Source organism: Azolla caroliniana, unplaced genomic scaffold (genome assembly GCF_043228905.1).
Source record: "Azolla caroliniana isolate FFs.n. ecotype wild unplaced genomic scaffold, voAzoCaro1.0.p SCAF_20, whole genome shotgun sequence".
Taxonomy (NCBI): domain Eukaryota; kingdom Viridiplantae; phylum Streptophyta; class Polypodiopsida; order Salviniales; family Salviniaceae; genus Azolla; species Azolla caroliniana.
In genome coordinates, this window is record NW_028230455.1 from 15,159,085 (window position 1) to 15,178,513 (window position 19,429).

A 19,429-nucleotide genomic window follows, 5' to 3' on the forward strand; every position below is an offset into this window, starting at 1 on the left:
ATTTGTTGGTGAGTAGACCCATACTAGTTGCAGATTCACATGTTTCACTTGGTTGTCAATGATAGGTCTCATGATTTCTGTATCCATAAATCTCGATCTACTTTGACAACTTATCGTTATTAATGTTTGCATTGAGTCAATTTCTTTTATATTTAAATGTGACTCCATGTGCATGTAGGCTAATGTGAGCATTCGTCTTTCTTCTTTATTTTTTGATAGATTGGAAGAACCCCAGCCTTGTAATCTTCCATATATCCCAGGTATTTTAATTTTCTTAATTTTCTTATAATTCTCTATTTGGAATACATGGATTGTGTATATATGTTTCCCCTTCTTGTAAATGGAATCCATAGATTATGCGAGTCCAACATACTCTACATTATTGGTACATTGTGGCCCACAACCAAAATACGGAAGGCAAAGGAGAGTGCAAATTATGTTTTTTGTGATTGATTTGATTTGGTACTCCGCTAAAAGAAATTTATTTGATTTGGTATACACTAAAAAATATTTCAACATGTTCCGCTTTTAGGAAGGTGGCCGGTTAAAATTTTTAGATTCCGGTTACGTTCATAAGAAGCATGAAAATTTTCAATACGTGCTGGAGACTTTGCCTAACGTTGGTCATATCATACCAACAACGTTACCTACAATTTGGAATGGGTATTCAATAATATCCCAAACTAGTTTTGCAAAGATGGAATTAAGTCCACATCAACATTCGCACTCAAATTTTCTTTATGTAATCAGAAAAAGGTGGTAAAAAAGTTGATTGTTATTGTATAGTCACACCGTGGTCATAGGCAAAACTCTAAACTGCCTCTAAACTTTTCTTTCTTTCCCCAATGTCCTTAGTTTGCATAGTTTCACCAAATGCCTTTGGTCAATTCATTAGGACTTTGTTGTACAATTATAAAAGTTATTTCGACAATAATAATAATAATAGTAGTACAATTCCTTTGTCTCTTTTGGGTTGTTGAATGACATAAAGAAGGAATCATGAGAGCATTTAAAACAAATATAAACTTAGACATGCAGCATGCTCCTCTCCTTAGCAACTACATACATGCGTTCACAGTATGACTTTCCAATATTCTTCTGAATGCAATATCGAGTTGGCTCCAAGAATGATGGCTTTACAAATCACTTTCCAAAACCCAAACGAGGCAGGCTTGAACGTTCTAGCAATTGAAATTATAATCTTATGAAAGCCAATCGATCATTTGTCCATATACACACTATCACCGCCTCATTAAGCTTTTCCATTCACCACCACATCTTCGTGTTTTGTCCATCCAACCTCATAATTATTTCAGCTATGGCGTCCTGCACTACCTCTACTTATAGTCTATCCATCGTCTTCCCCATTCTTCTCTTACTTCCTTGTCTCGCTATCCTTGACATCCATCGCTGCGCAGCCACACCTCCAGGTGGTGGTACATATTTTGCTAAAACTAGAAATATTAAAATCAAATAAGATAATGGCAATCACATATTCCAACATTAAAACGATTGTAACATAAACAAATACATCCGATTTTCATCGGAAACATATACTCACCAATTGTATCCTAATTGTTAACAGTCCTGGGGGTTCAAGCTATAACTACTGCACTATCCAAGAACTTAAGTAGATTCACAGGGGACCCGTGTTTCCCTGTGGAATACAAATATCCATGGCTCAATTGCGGCAAAGGCATCCTCCCTACTCGAGTGACTTCTATGTGGGTTGATATACATTGAATATGGAATGCTTATTGTATTCTTCTTCTTCTTCTTTTCCTCAATTGTGGTGAACCATGTGGAAATTTCAACCAATGATTCGTATCTCATGTGCCTCTAAGTAATAGATCCTTGTTTAACTGGAATCTAGTGGGAAATATACCAAGCAGCATCAACAATCTTGATCAAGTTGTAAACATGTAAGGTTGCATCCTTTTAAGATTTCTGTTGTAAACTATGCCTTGAAGGATTAAATGGTAAAGTTTTCTTATTGGAGTTCATGATAAAGTGAGAAATCATTAGGCCATGCAATACTTACCCATTTTTGATACAGCTCTTTGGATGGCAATGCATTGGAGGGGCCTATCCCGGTCGATCTGAGCAACTTGAAGAATCTCGAATCCTTGTAAATGACTGCTCCATTCGCCATTTCTGCTTTCATATCTACTAGTTGAAATTAAGGAGGAATATATAGATGTGGTTAGAGCTCATTTAGCAATAATGATCACAAGAATAATAAGCATCATGTACACATCTCTAACCCTTCATACTGTAAATGCAAGGACCAATACTATCCGAGGTAGAAATATCCTTTTTGTTTAAAGTTGTTTGCCTGCAGGAACCTGAGCTATAATAAGTTGAGTGGAGACATCCCTGATTCACTGGCGAAATTGCCCAAATTGACATATCTGTGAGGGGCAATTCTGTTTGTTATTGATATTCCTGGATTTCTATTGCTTGAATTGACAAGTCAACGTTATTATTATCAATATTGCTTTTCTTTTGCCATGTGCTTCATTGAAGGGACTTACGATACAATAATTTGAGCGGAGAGATTCCTCTGCTACTGCAGCAGAAGGCAGAGAATGGGCAGCTCATATTCAGGTGCATGCGGTTGATCATTTGCCTTCCACAAAATAAATTACCTGCATTTCATTAATCCGTTTAAGGAGTTATGGACAAAATACTTACTAAATCTGCCAATGGGCTCAATATATGATTGCAATAAAAACACAAGGTAATTGTAAAAGCTCTTAGTGCCTGAAAGGAAGCTAACGTGAAGCAACGAACATCTCCTATTTTTATAGATATGAGGGAAACAACCTTTGGAGCAACGAAACAAAGCCGCCGCCGCCGCAACAAAGCCGGCTTCCGTTCATAAATGGTAATTGTAAAAGCTCCTAGGAAGCTAAAGTGAAGTAATTATGGTCTCCTATTTTTATAGATTTGAGGGAAAAAAACCTTTCGAGTAACGAAACAAAGCCACCGTCGCCACCACCGAAACAAAGTCGGCTTCCGTTGATAATTGGTAATTGTTAAAGCTCCTAGGAAGTTAAAGTGAAGTAATTATGGTCTCCTATTTTTACAGATATGAAGGAAACAAGCTTTCGAGCAACGAAACAAAGCCCCCCACGCCCCCGACACCAGCGAAACAAAGTCAAGCTTCCGTTGATAATTGGAAGTGTGGCTGTTGTTCCTTGTGTCGCAATTGTGTGCATAGTCATTGTGTGCAGAAGAAGAAGAAGAAGAACAGTTGCAATTCCTACTCCCAAGAAAACAGAAGATTCTTCTTCGTTTCAACCGCATCCCCCGACACCCATGACAAAACTTTCCGACACCCATGACAGAACTTTTGTTGTAATAAACTAATTAGTTACAATAAATAAATATAAAAATAGACACAACGAAAGGATATTAAACAATATGAAAAGGTTATTAAACAATATGAAAAGGTGCACCCCAAAAATAGGGTGCAACTATAATTACCACAATCTCTCTCTCTCTCTCTGGTTGGTTGGTTGTAAAGAGAGAGACAAATTCTCCATTAATAAAAGTTTCTCTCTCTTTCTCTCCCTCTCTTTCCATCTCTTAATTTCTACATGGTATCAGTATTAGAACATATAAAGAAGACCAATCTTACAATGCATCACATGATGACTATGATCAAAATGATAACATATGTCAAAGTGACCAAAATTCCTATGAGGACAATGAAGACTCCTCCATTGCCTTCATGGCCCTCACTTCATTTATTCACTCTTCCACGTCAATGTGGATTCTTGATATAGGTGCCACATGTCACCTTACCTCAAGAGTTGAATGGCTCAAAAACTATAAGCCCTTAGAACATCCTTTCCCGGTGAGATTTGGGAACAATGGGGTTGAATATGCCCTTGGACATGAGACTGCCCATCTTGAACTTTTTGATGGGAACTTCATTGAAGTCAATGAAGTTTATTATATACCTAACATAGCAAAGAACTTGGTATCTGTCAATAAACTCACAAATGATAATACACCGGTCGAGTTTTACCATAAATACTGTATCATTTGTCACAAGACACCCTCTGGCCGAGATTTTGTCGTTAATTGTCTGAGACAAGGATGTCTTTACCTTTTAGGTCGCTTGGTGGTCCCTATTGAAGAAGCACACCACATAGATGATTCAAGCACATCAAACTATACGAACTTACTATGGCACTATCGATTAGGTCACCTAAACTGTCAAACAATGGTTCACATGGCCCGACAACATATCACACTTGGTTTTACTCTTCCTCGTAAATCGAAACTATCCCTTTGCGAAGGGTGTATCTTTGGAAAACTCTCTAACTCGCCATTTCCATCACATCCAACAACCACAACTAAACCCCTCCAATTAGTACACACAGATATATGTGGCCCTTTGTCTACCCCATTCCTATCTGGAAATGTATATTTCCTAACATTCATCGATGACTTTACGCGTTTCACAATGGTCACCTTTCTAAAGACAAAACGTAGTGATCAAGTCCTTGAGAAATTTAAATCCTATCATAAACTTGCAACAAATCAACAAGACCTACCCCTTAAAGTACTCCAATCAGATAATGGTGGAGAATTCAAGTCTGAACAGTTCCAAAATTATTGTCAAAACCATGGCATTCAACAACGATTTACCATTCCTTATACACCTCAACACAATTCAAGGGCTGAACGACGAAACTGGTCGTATATGGATGCCACTCGTTGCATGCTTGCCGTTGCAAACCTTCCCCAAGCATATTGGGAAGAGGATGTTTCAACCACTTGTTATATATTCAATAGAACATATAGTAGATCAATTAGAACAACTCCATTTTCCTTGTGGTTTGGAAAAATCCAAATTATGAAAATCTAAGAATCTTTGGATGTCCATCATATGCATTAGTACCCTTAGACACTCGATCAAAATTAGATAATCAAGCAGTTCGCACAATATTCGTTGGGTATGGCGAACCTCATGGCTATAAGGGTTATCGATTATATGACCCAAAATCCATAAGATTTCTATTTCGTCGAAGAGTGATATTTGATGAAGATAAACCAATATCTAATCCTCACCCAGACCATGGAGATGAAAAGATACAAGACGGGACTACCATGTCCAACGCTGAATCCAACAACGAAGTAATAGTATCACCTACTAATTCTTTGCAGGCTCCGCCAACGTCCTCGGAAATTCAAGAAGTCACAATTGACCATATGCCAATTAACCCTTTTCCACTAATGTCCTCACCTCTAGAGGCCCTCCCACAAGTTTCACATTCAACCGATAACTCTAACTTATCGCCTCAAGTAACCAAACAATCAAAACAAATTGATGTACATGCCCCAATTTTAAACACTACTCCTACAGTGGCACTACCCAAACTAGAAAGAGCCTTAACAATCACCTAAATATTCATAAGGAAAAACCTTTAGACAGAACACCACTAACACACATTGATTATTCATGTTCCCATCCTAGCAAACATCTCATTACTCCATTATGACGATCCTCACGCCTTAATGGCAAGGATAAAACCATTGGCCACAAGGATGCAAAAGGAATTAAAATAGGATGTAGAAATACTTCATATTCAACTAACAACCAATATGAAGAACATACAAATAGTTCTGACATTGCGAAATCACCTAGTTCACTTAGCCCTACATCCACTCCAAAGAAAGTTCGTACTATTCAAGATCTCTATGATCACACGAACAAAATAGATGCCCTTGTTGCAGACCATCAATTTGAAATTGATTTTGCATTTTCGGCACTTGGTTCCCCTTGAACCACATCAGACATCTCTAATGATCCCTTAACTATCAATGAGGCATTGCAAAGTCTAGATCGTGTTGAATGGCAAACGGCCATGGAAAGAGAACTTGAATCTCTTGATGCCAAAAAAACATGGACTCTAGTACCACTCCCAATTGGACGCTCACCTATTTCATGCAAATGGGTGTTGAAGAGAAAACTAAACCCTGATGGTACTGTTGCACGTTACAAAGCTCGACTTGTAGCTCGTGGTTTCTCTCAAGTCGAAGGACTTGATTATTCTGAGACATTCTCACCCGTTCTTTGCATGGCATCATTTCGACTCCTAATGGCTCTGGCCACCATTCTTGACCTCGAGGCACATCACTTGGATGTACAAACGACATTTCTACATGGTGATTTACCAGAAGAAATCTACATGTCACAACCTCCTGGGTTTGAGTCACACTCTCAACCAAACTATGTTTGTCGGCTACATCAATCACTTTATGGACTCAAACAATCTCCTAGATTATGGTTTCAAAAATTTACCAATTTTATGCTCTCACATGGCTACTCTAGATTATTATCAGAACCAAATATATACATTAGACATAATCATACATCTAATCGTTTGTTCGTGGTAGCACTATATGTGGATGACATTCCTATAGTTGGAACGCCATCCGAAATTACTCAAGCAAAGCTAGAACTTTCCAAAGCATTTTCAATAACAGATTTAGGTCCCCTATCTTATTTCCTAGGCATGCAAGTTACACGTAATCATAGTATGGGCACTTTGATTATTCATCAAAATAAATTCATTAATGAAATTTTGAAATCCTTCGGGATGCTAAACATTAAACCTTGTACTACTCGAAGATCTATGGTTGGTTTTTCTTTTATAATGGCAGGAGCAGTAGTGACGTGGCAATCGAAGAAACAAGAATCTGTGACACTCTCATCTGTTGAAGCTGAATTCATGGCAGTGGCATTGGCCGTGAAAGAAGGACTATGGTTGCAAACAGTGTTAAAGGAACTCCAACTATGTGAACCACTTCAATTAAAAATCTTCTACGATAATATATCATGTATCTGCTTGACAAAGAATCCAAAGCACTCAGAGAAAACAAAGCATGTGGATTTAAAATACCACTTTATACGAGAGTTGGCTGAAGAAAACAAACTTACCTTAGAGTTTACATCGACAACTTATATATGGGCAGATTTTCTAATAAAGGCTTTACCTCTGGAGAAATTTGAAGCTTGTGAAAATTTAGGATTACAACGATTCACAACTAATTAGTTTATGGGAGGCTATTGTAATAAACTAATTAGTTACAATAAATAAATATAAAAATAGACACAACAAAAGGATATTAAACAATATGAAAAGGTGCACCCCAAATATAGGGTGCATATTACAGAGCACTGGAAAGAGAGAGAAAGAATTCTAGACAAGAGGTATTTAGTTCAATAAGAAGAAAGGAGCATTTACTATATTAAAGAGAAGATGTTACATCGGGGGTATCCCCCTAATTTCCCAAAAACCAGCCCCCCTTCTCTATGCACACAACTTCCTTAAATACCCTTGGACTTAACTACTTCACCACCAATTCCTCTAGTTACTCCGTCCTTGGTTTCTGACTGTCGATTCCTTCGTCTGTTCCTCATCCAAATTCAATTCGGGATCTTGTCCGGTTCCGGTGTCTTCTTCTTCTTCTTCTTCTTCTTCTGCTGCTGGTTCAGTATCCTCACCGTAACCAGCCGGTTCTTCGAGTGTCAACCGGCTCTTGGCTGGGTAGGTCTGAATCTCATGGAACCGATCCTTACCGGTCGACTCAGAGTTCATTATCTTCTTCTCCGACTCTTAGTTGGGAAGGGTCTTGTCCTCCATGAAGATAATATCTCGACTCCTGAACACCTTGTTGTCGACAGGGCCCCACACTCGGTAACCGAACTCATCATCGCCTTATCCGAGGAATATGCAAGGTCGGGACTTCGGATCCAGCTTTGCTCTCTTGTCCTTTGCCACATGTACGTATGCGAGACACTCGAACACCTTTAGATGCCGGTAAGAGATATCCTTTCTGGTCCATACTTTCTGCGGTGAGTCTCCGTCCAAGGGTACTGAGGGTGATCTATATATCACATAGGTCACCGTCGTCAGCGTCTCAGGCCAAAACGTCTTGGGTAACTGGGCATGTGTGAGCATGCTCTAGAATCTCTCCATTATGGTCCGGTTCATCCTTTCGGCCAGCCCGTTTAGTTCCAGCGTCTTCGACACAGTAAACTCGAGCCGGATTCCCTTCGACCGGCAGTACTCCTCGAACTGCCCCCGGTATTCTCCTCCGTTATCTGCTCGAACCGCTTTCAGCTTTCGACCGGTTTCTCTTTTTACTCTCGTGTGGAGCTCCCTGAAGACGGATAACACTTGGTCCTTCGTCTTCAACGGTGAAACCCACAGCTTTCGGCTGTGGTTGTCTATGAACGTCCCAAAGTACTGCAATCCAGCATGTGACTTCATGTCGACTTGACACACATTGGTATGTACCAGCTCCAATGGTGCATTCCGTCTCATCGGTGGTCTTGACCGGAAGTAGGTGCAGTTTTGCTTGCTGGCCAGCCAATCAGTGCACCTCTCAAGTTGCATGTTCTTCACCGGAATGAGGTTGTCTTCTGCAAGCCTTTTCACTGGAAGGAGGTGCGGTTTTGCTTGCTAGCCAGGCAATCAGTGCACCTCTCAAGTTGCACGTCCTTCACCGAAATGAGGTTGTCTTCGGCATAACTCGAAGGCATTGGTATCACTTGCTACATGTTGTAGGACACTAATGTCTACACATTGTCTTATAGTTGCCACTGCCTTTCTATTTAGAATTTTCCACTCCGATTCTATCACCCCTCTTGGTATATCCTTATTTTCTATAGGCTCATATAAGTCTTTGACTATCAAAAGATCTTCCATTTTGGTCTTCCAGTCTGAGTAGTTTTGTGAGTTTAGGACAATCATCCCCGTAAAGCCACTCACACCCCCTTCCATCTAAAACCTATGCTCTGATACTAGTTTGATAAGATTTCACTCAGACAAGGATTACGAAATAACCTTAGACACAAACTGAAAATAAAGAGTAACACAAGATTTACGTGGAGAACCCTGATTTCAGGGAAAAACTACGGAACGACATTTCACTATGATAGAAAGACAGAGTACAACCACGGAATAAAAGAACTTGTATTGGTCTGAATGTTCTCTGATACCACGATTTTAGATGAGCATACCAGACCCTAATGCATAGGTGTCTTTCCAGTTCGAAACTCCCTTGGCTTCTCAGTTCTTGTCTTTCTTCCCTTTTGTTCTTCTCCCTTTTCTTCACACACACTCAGCTTTTTCTATTATGTTCTCACAATCACTACTGTGTATATACGCAGTCGTTCTCTGAGTCACACTTCTCTTCTACAACTGGTTTTTCACTTTGCACCCTCTCGCGCCTAAAACACAATCAATAATAATGCAAATCTCTTGAGTTTACTATATGTATATGGCTACACTCACTACTTTTAGTCTAGGTCATTTATCCCACATACAAAGGCAGTGAATGCCTCTTAGTATATATGTATGCTAACCCACATACACATAGATGTGAATAGAAGTGTGTATATATGTGTATACACATTCGAGTTCCCTTCAACTCTTGGCACGGTTCGGCTTATTGCCCGCACCGTGTCTCGGGTCAGCTGTGCACGGCTCGGCTCTTTGGCCGATTTCGGCTTTTCAGCCGACTCCCCCGTAAGGAGGGACAATTTTACGCAACATTATACTGGTGAATCGTGATGTGCTCATACATATTTGACTTGGATTTCTGCGTTGCATGGCATGCATTCCATAATCGTGAGCTATTAGTCTTTGGCCCATCTTTATCCCACATAGTTGAGGGAGGTGGTTTGGGAGCTATTAATACGCTCCTCTTCCTCTTAGTTTGAGATCCTCAACTTTGTATCTTCTTTCCCAATCTTAATAGAGCTGCTACTTTGGAGGACGTAGGCTTAATTGGCCGAACCTCGGTAATTCTGGTGTTGTTTTATCTTTTCTTCTTACTCTATATATTAGCTTTAATTCTAGTTATATATTGTTATTTCCATGCTTCCACAAAAATTGGTATCAGAGCCAAGGTTCTGTCTGAGTATGCTCTGTGGTTGCAGCGTTGTCTGAACTTCCACATCAGAGAAGAATACTTTGGTCATTCTGAAACCTAGGGTTGTTGATAACTATAGTATAGAATATATTGAATACTATTTATTAAGTTTATAATGGCATCAAGAGATGAAAAAGGAAAGAATATTGTGTCAAAGATTCCATCGGGAACATCAGGCTCGTCGTCATCATGGTCAAGGTTCTCGGTGTCTAGTTCCAAACTAGCAGTAGAAATCTGTGATGGTACCGGCCATTTCGCCATGTGGCAAGGAGAGGTTTTAGATTCTCTTTTTCAGCAAGGTCTTGATATTGCCGTTGAAGAAGATAAGCCAGATGAGGTAGACAATAAAGATTGGATCATCATTAACCGGTTGGCATGCGGAACAATTCAATTGTGCTTGTCCAGAGAGCAGAAGTATGCTTTCAAGAATGAGACTTCTGCACACAAATTGTGGAAGGCATTGGAGGGCAAATTTCTGAAAAAAAGTGGTCAGAATAAGCTCCTTATGAAGAAGAGGTTATTTCAGTTTGACTATAAACGAGGTACTACTATGAATGATCACATCACCATGTTTAATGAATTAGTGGCAAACCTGTTGAATTTAGATGTTAAATTTGAAGATGAGGATCTAGCTTTGATGTTGTTATCATCTCTTCCCGATGAATTTGAACATTTAGAAACTACATTTACTTCACGGGAAAGAGTATGTGTCGTTAGATGTTGTTTGTTCTGCTTTATATAGTCATGAATTGAGAAAGCAAGATAAAATGATAACCAAAGCAATGACATCAGAAGAAGCATTGGTGGCAAGAGGTCGTCAACAAAGTCATACAAAGGGGAGAAGAGGAAGGTCCAAATCCAAAGGCCAAGGCATTGCCAAAGATGAGTGTGCTTTCTGTCATGAGAAAGGGCACTAGAAGAAAGATTGTCCGAAGTTGAAGAGGAAAGGAAAACGTCCACAAGATGCAAATGTTGTAGACTGCAGTGATGCACAATCCGATATTTCTTCAGTGGTTATGCCTTCGGTGTCAACACATCCAGATGAGTGGATTTTGGATTCAGGTTGTCCTTATTATATGTGTCCTATTCGAGAGTGGTTTTTTGAATTTCAGGAAGGAGATGGTGGGGTTGTTTACATGGTTAATGATCATCCATGTAAAACAGTCGGGATAGGTTCAATCAAGCTACGCAATCATGATGGAACCACAAGGATTTTGAGGGATGTGTGATACGTGCCAAAGTTGAAGAAGAATCTCATCTCCTTGGGGGCTCTTGAATCTAAGGGCCTTGTTGTGATGATGCGAGATGGAGTTCTTAAGGCAACTTTAGGAGTATTGGTGATGTAGAAAGGCATACGGAAGAACAATTTGTACTATTTCCAAGGTAATACAGTGGTGGGGACAGTGGCATCAACAACTTCAAGTACCAAGAAAGACACTGAAGCAACGAAGTTGTGGCATATGCGGTTGGGACATGCTGGTGAAAAGTCTTTGCAAATTCTTGCAAAACAAGGATTGTTGAAAGGCATGAAGACATGCAAACTTGATTTCTGTGAGCATTGTGTTCTAGGAAAACAACGAAGAGTGAAGTTTGGCACTCCAATTCAGAATACCAAGGGTATTTTGGATTATGTGCACTTAGATGTGTGGGGACCTACCAAAACTCCATCCATAGGAGGTAGACATTATTTTGTAACTTTTGTTGATGATTTTTCCTGGAGAGTTTGGGTGTATACAATGAAGAACAAGAGTGATGTGCTTAAAGTTTTCCTTAAGTGGAAAGCTCAAGTTGAAAACTAGACCGGGAGAAAAATTAAGGTTCTCCGAACAGACAATGGTGGAGAATACAAGAGTGATCAATTTCTGGAAGTATGTGAGGATTGTGGAATAAGTCGACATTTCACCGTTAGAAGAACACCACAACAGAATGGGGTGTCGGAGCGTATGAATAAGACACTCATGGAGAAAGTTGTATGCTATCTAACGCTAGATTAGGCAAAAACTTTTGGGTTGAGGCTGTGATGTACGCTCAACATCTCGTCAATTGTTTGCCATCATTTGCTATGGGTGGCAAAACTGCATTAGAGGTATGTTATGGAAAACCTGCAACTGATTATGATACTTTGCATATTTTTGGTTCTACAACATATTATCGTGTGACTGAATCAAAGTTGGATCCATGTGCAAAGAAGGCTCTTTTCATGGGTTTCAATGCTGGAGTGAAGGGATACCGTTTGTGGTGTCTTGAGGCAAAGAAAACGATTATTAGTAGAGATGTTACCTTTGATGAATCTACCATTTTGAACAAGGGAAATCTGGAAGAACTGAATAATACTCCGAGACAAGTGGAGGGTACTCCAAAGAAGGTGGAGGTTTAGCAAAAAATGGTGACTCCAAGGCGAAGCACCACCGGTGACTCTCCTATGGTAGAAGAAGAGTTAGATGAGGAAGAGGTTCCAACCCAAGAACCTTTAGAGCAATCAGAACCAATTGCAATAAGAAGACAGAGATGAGTAATTCAGAAGCCTGCTCGTTTCGCTGACATGGTAGCTTATGCACTTCCACTTTGTGATGATAATGTTCCATCCACCTACCTAGAGGCCATTCGGAGCACAGAAAGTGGCAACTGGGCTACTGCAATGGAAGAAGAGATTCAATCTCTTCAGAGAAACAAGACATGGAAATTGACACAACTACCGAAAGGGAGAAAGGCAATTGGGTGCAAATGGGTATTTGCAAAGAAAGAAGGATTTCCGAGTAAACAAGACATTCGCTACAAGGCAAGGTTGGTGGCTAAAGGCTATGCTCAGAAGGAGGAAATCGATTATGATGAGGTATTTTCTCCAATTGTAAAACATTCCTCCATTAGAATTTTGTTGGCCTTAGTAGTACAAATGAATTTGGAGCTAGCTCAACTTGATGTGAAGACCGCGTTCTTAAATGGTAATTTGAAGGAGGAAATCTATATGACTCGGCCAGAAGGATACAAGGTTGCTGGTAAAGAAGATTGGGTTTGTAAACTTAGCAAATCGTTGTACGGACTGAAACAATCTCCGAGACAGTGGTACAAATGATTTGATAAGTTCATGAAGGGACAGAAGTACAAAAGAAGCAAATACGATCATTGTGTGTATTTGCGTAATCTTCAAGATGGTTCATACATCTACTTACTCTTATATGTTGATGATATGCTGATTGTAGCAAAGAGTCAAGCTGAGATTGACAAGTTGAAGGCTCAGATGAGTAAAGAGTTCGAGATGAAGGATTTGGGGGAAGCCAAGAAGATTCTTGGCATGGAGATAAATAGAGACAAAGAGAGAGGCAAACTTTGGCTCTCTAAGAAGCAGTATTTGAAGAGGATACTACAACGTTTTGGTATGTATGATGATACAAAACCTATAAGTACTCCACTTGCTCCTCATTTGAAACTGAGTAGTCACTTATATCCCACAACTAATGAAGAGCGAGGATACATGGCGAAAGTACCATATGCAAATGTGGTTGGAAGCTTGATGTACCCAAGGGTGTGTACAAGACCCGATATTTCACATGATGTTAGTATTGTTAGCAGGTATATGCGTGATCCAGGCAAGGGTCATTGGCAAGCTGTGAAATGGATTCTGCAGTATCTTCAAAATGCCTTGGATGTTGGATTTACATTTGAGCAAGACAAATCACTTGGTAAATGTATAGTTGGATATTGTGATTCTGATTTTGTAGGTGATTTGGATAAGCGAAGATCTACAATTGGCTATTTATTCACTTTGACAAAGGCGCTAGTTAGTTGGAAGTCTACTTTACAATCAACGGTGGCTCTATCTACAACAGAGGCAGAGTATATGGCAATCACAGAGGTTGTGAAGGAGGGAATTTGGCTTCATGGGTTGCTTAAGGACTTGGGAGTAGGTCAGAAACAACTTGATTTGTATTCTGACAGTCAAAGTGGCATTCATTTGGCAAAGAATCAAGTCTTTCAATCACGGACAAAGCACATTGATGTTCGCTTTCACTTTGTGCGGGAAATTCTAGAAGAGGAGGAGATACTTCTCCAAAAGATTGACACTAAGGAGAATCCTGTTGACATGCTGACAAGGTGGTTACAAGGGCCAAGTTTGAACATTGTTTAGACTTGGTTAATATCCAACATGTTTAAAGTTGGCGCCTCACGGCGCAAATTTGAAAGCAGTCTATTTTATTTTTGCTTGAGAAGATTTGTATTTGGACGGATTAAAGATTGTGCCACGGTGGAGATTTGTTAGTCTTTGGCCCATCTTTATCCCACATAGTTGAGGGAGGTGGTTTGGGAGTTATAAATACGCTCCTCTTCCTCTTAGTTTGAGATCCTCAACTTTGTATCTTCTTTCCCAATCTTAATAGAGCTGCTACTTTGGAGGACGTAGGCTTAATTGGCCGAACCTCGGTAATTCTGGTGTTGTTTTATCTTTTCTTCTTACTCTATATATTAGCTTTTGTTATAGTTATATATTGTTATTTCCAAGCTTCCACAACATGAGCCAGAACGAAATGTTTGAAGCTGCAAACGCGTCCCAGGCCTTCACGTTTCAAGAAATTGTGACGGCCACACAAAATTTCTCGACAAGCATTGGTAAAGGTGGTTTCGGATTCGTGTACAAGGGCACTCTTACCAACGGCGTTCCCGTTGCTGTTAAAGTGTTGTCTGATGCATTGCAACAAGGCGCCCACGAATTCCTGAATGAGGTACATATATATATATATATTGAACTTCTAAAACATAGAAGACTGGGGATGCCCATTCTGTTGTGTTAATAATGTGAATTGATTTTTAAATAGGTCACTCTTCTATCCCGTGTGCATCATAAGAACCTCGTGGGATTGGTTGGATATTGCACTGAGATAAAGCTAGTTCTTGTGCACGAGTTTATGTCAAATGGTTCATTCTTTGATTCCCTTTTCGGTAATCAGTCTTCTCATCATTTGAACAACGTATATGAAGTTCACATCTCGAATAAAAATATTTGAATGTTGATCATGCTACATTTGATGATTGACAAATATCACTTCATTTTTCTCTATAAACCATTAAAAGGAAACAATATGTTAATGGCACGTTGTTTAGAATGAACCAAAAGACTGCGAATTTTGTTGGACACAGCCCAAGGTGATTGGCAATATTGGATTTATTTCAATATATATATATATGTCATATAAATTATACTATATTATCATATGTTATTATATTTACCAACGGTGTTATGTAATATGGTGTAATTAATTTCAAAAATGATTGTAGGCCTTGCATACTTGCATCATTGATGTAACTCATTAATCATTCATAGAGATGTGAAGAGTAGCCACATTTTAATGACTAATGACTTGGAAGGGAAAATGTCTGATTTTGGAATATTGAGGCTAAAGTCCAACACTAGTGCACATGATGAATTGGCAACAAAGCTAATCGGTAGCTTGGGATACTTGGACCCTGAGTAAGTAATGTGATCTATAATATACTTGTGTATATAACGCTATGTGGCTTATCTAAAACCTTTTTTCCATATGTGTTGTAAAAAACTTCTGACATGGTTTAGCCATCCATTGAATTAATAAGCCCCTTCACTTATCTTTGAGATGGAATAAATTAATTTTCTTGCATGAATATTAAATCATATCATCCCAGATTTGCATCCACGTTAATATTGTCAGAGAAGATTGACATATATAGTTTTGGAGTAGTTCTCTTTGAGGTTGTATGTGGCAAGCATTATATGACATATAAAGTTCTAAATGCGACTTTTCGATTTGCTAAAAACACATCATTTATGTTGTTGCAGGTAAAACCTTATTATAATCAAGGAGCACTAGAGGAGATTGTAGACCATACCCTGAGTAATTACAACATCTCATCTATATGGAAAGTTGCAGGAATTGCAATGGCATGCATTCAATTTCCAGGTAGAACACGACCGACAATGAGCGAAATTTGCCATGAACTTTCTGAAGCCTTGAGATTAGAAAGTAGTTCCCAAACAATTTCATCCGCAATTATTGGAGAATATTATCCTTTGAACGACGTGAGTGCTAGGTGAGCTTGTATAAATAACAATGTACCATCTCCTTAGCTTGAATGTCACACTATCATTTCTATCGTTAGAGTTACTTGTGTTAACTTAGTTGATAAAAGATAAGGATGAAAATTTAAAACACATCACGGATCAAAATCAGTCTCTTTGTGCCACTTCATTTTCTTGTTTGTTGGTGTGGATCATTATGAACCATTATTTTTGTACTTCGATTTCCTTGTTCGTCAGACAACCCTCTCTTGTGATAATAACACCCCATGGTAACGATAGTTCCTATCCATGTAAGAATTGAATGACAAACTTTAGGTCAAAATAATATTTCCCTAGTGCTTATCATATCATAGTAGAAAACAGGATTGGAGTAGGAAAATGCCTAAGGCATACACAAGTACAAAGAGAAGGTACTAGCTACTATGAGGAAACCAAATAAAAAATGGAAGAGGTAGAATCTTGACCTAGGACAAACCTAGTGGGAATTGTAGTAGCCAAGTTGACTACAATTTTGAATAACCAAATGAAGGACCAACATTCCCCAAGGAGGCGGGGTAACCAAAATGAAGGGGTCAAGGAGAAAGGATCAGACTTTCGAAGTTACACGCTTGTTCCCCCTAAGGATTACTAGGTAATAATAGAGTAATTAGTACTCAACACAGAAGACTATTTTCAGCAATCTCATGTGCTACCACGAGCGTGGGAAGATGTAGTGAACAAGTTACTCATTTGAAAATATACGAGTGACTAGAAGACACATATATACACACAAATAGATGTGTTGCGGAATCGTCAAAATATTATGAAAATATTTTCAAATAATATCTAGAAAAAGAAGACAAAAAACAAAATTTAACAAGGTTTGAACAATTAAGCCTACATCCTCCAAAGCAATTGTTCTATTAAAAGTGGGAGAAAAGAATACAAGATTGGGATTAGACCCAAACCACCTCCCCAAATCCCAATTTCCGATGGGATAAAGGAATTGCCCAAAAAATCAACAAGTCTCCACCTTGGCATGGCAATCTCATTGAAATAGAAGTAGAAATTTTTAGTTGCCATTTTATTCATTGAAATAGAAGTAGACATAGATGCATATGTAGAAGCATCTACATTAGCATTATCAACACTATTACCATTTGCATCTGTTTTCACATCTGAAATTGAGTGATAATTTCTATGACCATTAACTTTCTTCATTCACTCTTCACAATATCACTTGCATTTCATTTTTCTACATCCTGTTCTCTTATGTCCAATATATGGGCCCTAATCGACGAGGGCCACCAACATAGACATGATTGCAATATTTTCATTTCCTCAAATGTGTTCCTCTAGCACTCTTTTCTTGAACAGTACATTTTCCCAATCTAAGCCCTTTTGTCTACTGATAAGTTCCTAACTTGATGTAAATATCAAAATCTATTTATTGTAATTACTACATACTACATACTACATACTATGATCTAAAGATGAAACTTTAAACCTATTATTAACCCTAAAATACTAAGAGAGGAGAGGAGAGGAGCTTGGCATCACATTGATGTGCTAAAATTGAAGGCAAGAGAAGTTGTGTAGTGTGCTCTATGTAGAACATTGAAGGCTAGATGGGAAAGGAGAGGAACTTGATGTCGTGTTGTTGAGCAAAAACTGATGGCGGGAGAAGATGTGCACTTGTTTAAGAACATTCGTCCCTCTATGATAAAAAAGAAAAGTGAACAAGTCTAAAAATAATACATACAAATGTTTGGATAATATAGGCATTCATTTGCAAACATATGAAAACGAATGTTTGGGCAGACGAATGTGTATATTACGTACTATGGTCCCAACCCAAAGGTGGTGTCCTATTTGGGACAGGGACTGGGAATGGTTCCCGTCTTGGGTCCCAACTCATATTCTGGTAGTGCACTTGTTGGCCATGCATGGCTATTTTCCAACTTGGATTTCCTGTCCTTATGCTTGTCCCAACTTCGATCGAGACTCTCCTACGGTCCATCTCAACTCATTTTGGGACCATTTCTTGGTTGGAACTGTTTAAGAGCACCATATAATTGGAGACTTCATGTAAATTATGAACCTTCCACCAATCAATAGTGATTGAGGACACAAAATCTTGCCTGTGTCCCTCAGATTATGGGCAAAATCATGGCATTGACAAATCTTACGAGAGTTAAGGAAATTTCCTTGGTGTAAATCTAAAAGTGGGTTATTATGGCAGAAACTTACTCTTTCACTTTAGGGTTTCATTGATGACCCATTTCATTGTGTTGTTGTCACTCATATAGGTTCCCCAAATCTATCGAATAATTCTCCCCTAACACACCTACGCAGGTGGTACCAAGGCTCCGAATTCAACCAGAGCGTCTCCTCCACAATGAATTGATTAATACCTTTATTCTTAAAGTATTAGGTACAGAACAATTTGACACACTTCCCATATCGAGAGTTGAACTTTGAGCATGAGGATTTGTTACAATAATGCAACGTTGATGTTATCATCCAAATGCACAATACTTGCTTTAGTTCTGTGTTGGGATGGTTCCCCCTTTAGCATTAACCTTCTTATCAAAAATATTTTTTTCATGTAGTAGGCTAGGCTAGTCTTTGCCTGTGGGAATCCTATTCTTCAACTTGGTCAAAGCCTACACAAGCCTTACTAGCTTGATGTTGTGGTTCTTCTTGTTGAGAGGGCTCCATATACTCTTAAAGTACCCTTGATATTTCTTCTCTAGGGTTTGGGTAGGATGCCAAATGCAATATAACAAATCCTTGCTCTTGTTTTTCAGTAGGTCTCACATCATTTTCTTTGGTTCCTAATATCCAATTTGTTATTGAGGTGGTTTGTCATGGAACCTTGATGGTTTTGGACTTGATTTTTATTTTCATTTGATCATAGTTTGAGTTCCTTTCTTACTATGCTTACCACCACAGTACAATGGGACATTAGCACTATGCCCCATTTGCTTAAAATGCATCTCAAAGAGACGCTTAAAGTGTGTGTCACTATGTAATGCGTGTAAATTTTATGTGAAATTTCAATGCTAGAATGTGTCACTAAATGACACATACAATAAGGTGTTGCGGAACGACATGGTGGGATGTGTTGTCATGAAATTACTTGTGTTCGTGTGAAATGTGAGTGGCACCATAGGGACATGAATGAGAGAGTATGTGATTGTGCTTGAGCTTCCACATTCAATCCTTGGAACATCTTTTATTCCTTGTGTTTGCTTGTATGTGTGTCAGGAAGTGAGAGAGAGTGATGGGGTAAGTTTTTGATTATGTTTATATATATATGTATTTGGATCTTTGTAAGTATGTGTGTGTGTGAATGTGGTCATGTTCAACTGTAAGTAAGTAGAATGTATGTAGATATCGATGTTTATTAATGTAAATCTATATTTATAATATCCTAAT

General features: G+C 38.8%; 2 protein-coding genes across 2 annotated transcripts; both read left to right on the forward strand.

Moving 5' to 3' along the window:
* Positions 1-14,475: 14,475 nt before the first annotated feature.
* Positions 14,476-15,412, forward strand: LOC147851210 (putative serine/threonine-protein kinase PBL22). The gene is made up of 4 exons (XM_087335472.1): positions 14,476-14,678; positions 14,772-14,895; positions 15,028-15,099; positions 15,232-15,412. Exons 1-3 carry the CDS (start codon positions 14,484-14,486, stop codon positions 15,060-15,062), a joined length of 354 nt encoding a protein of 117 aa, XP_087191598.1. The 5' UTR covers positions 14,476-14,483; the 3' UTR covers positions 15,063-15,099; positions 15,232-15,412.
* LOC147851211 (senescence-induced receptor-like serine/threonine-protein kinase) lies at positions 15,303-17,180 on the forward strand. Its single transcript, XM_087335577.1, has 4 exons — positions 15,303-15,424; positions 15,616-15,682; positions 15,770-15,890; positions 17,089-17,180. Exons 1-4 carry the CDS (start codon positions 15,303-15,305, stop codon positions 17,178-17,180), a joined length of 402 nt encoding a protein of 133 aa, XP_087191703.1.
* Positions 17,181-19,429: the final 2,249 nt, after the last annotated feature.

Bases quoted from the DNA above. Each gene is read 5' to 3' on its own strand.
- LOC147851210 (XM_087335472.1), top strand. From the start codon at position 14,484: ATGTTTGAAGCTGCAAACGCGTCCCAGGCCTTCACGTTTCAAGAAATT. The intron at 14,679-14,771 runs GTACATATATAT...ATTTTTAAATAG, and splicing joins CCCACGAATTCCTGAATGAG to GTCACTCTTCTATCCCGTGT. The intron at 14,896-15,027 runs GTAATCAGTCTT...AACCATTAAAAG, and splicing joins ATTCTTTGATTCCCTTTTCG to GAAACAATATGTTAATGGCA.
- LOC147851211 (XM_087335577.1), top strand. From the start codon at position 15,303: ATGACTAATGACTTGGAAGGGAAAATGTCTGATTTTGGAATATTGAGG. The intron at 15,683-15,769 runs GTTGTATGTGGC...ATGTTGTTGCAG, and splicing joins TTGGAGTAGTTCTCTTTGAG to GTAAAACCTTATTATAATCA. The intron at 15,891-17,088 runs GTAGAACACGAC...TCATTGAAATAG, and splicing joins GGCATGCATTCAATTTCCAG to AAGTAGACATAGATGCATAT.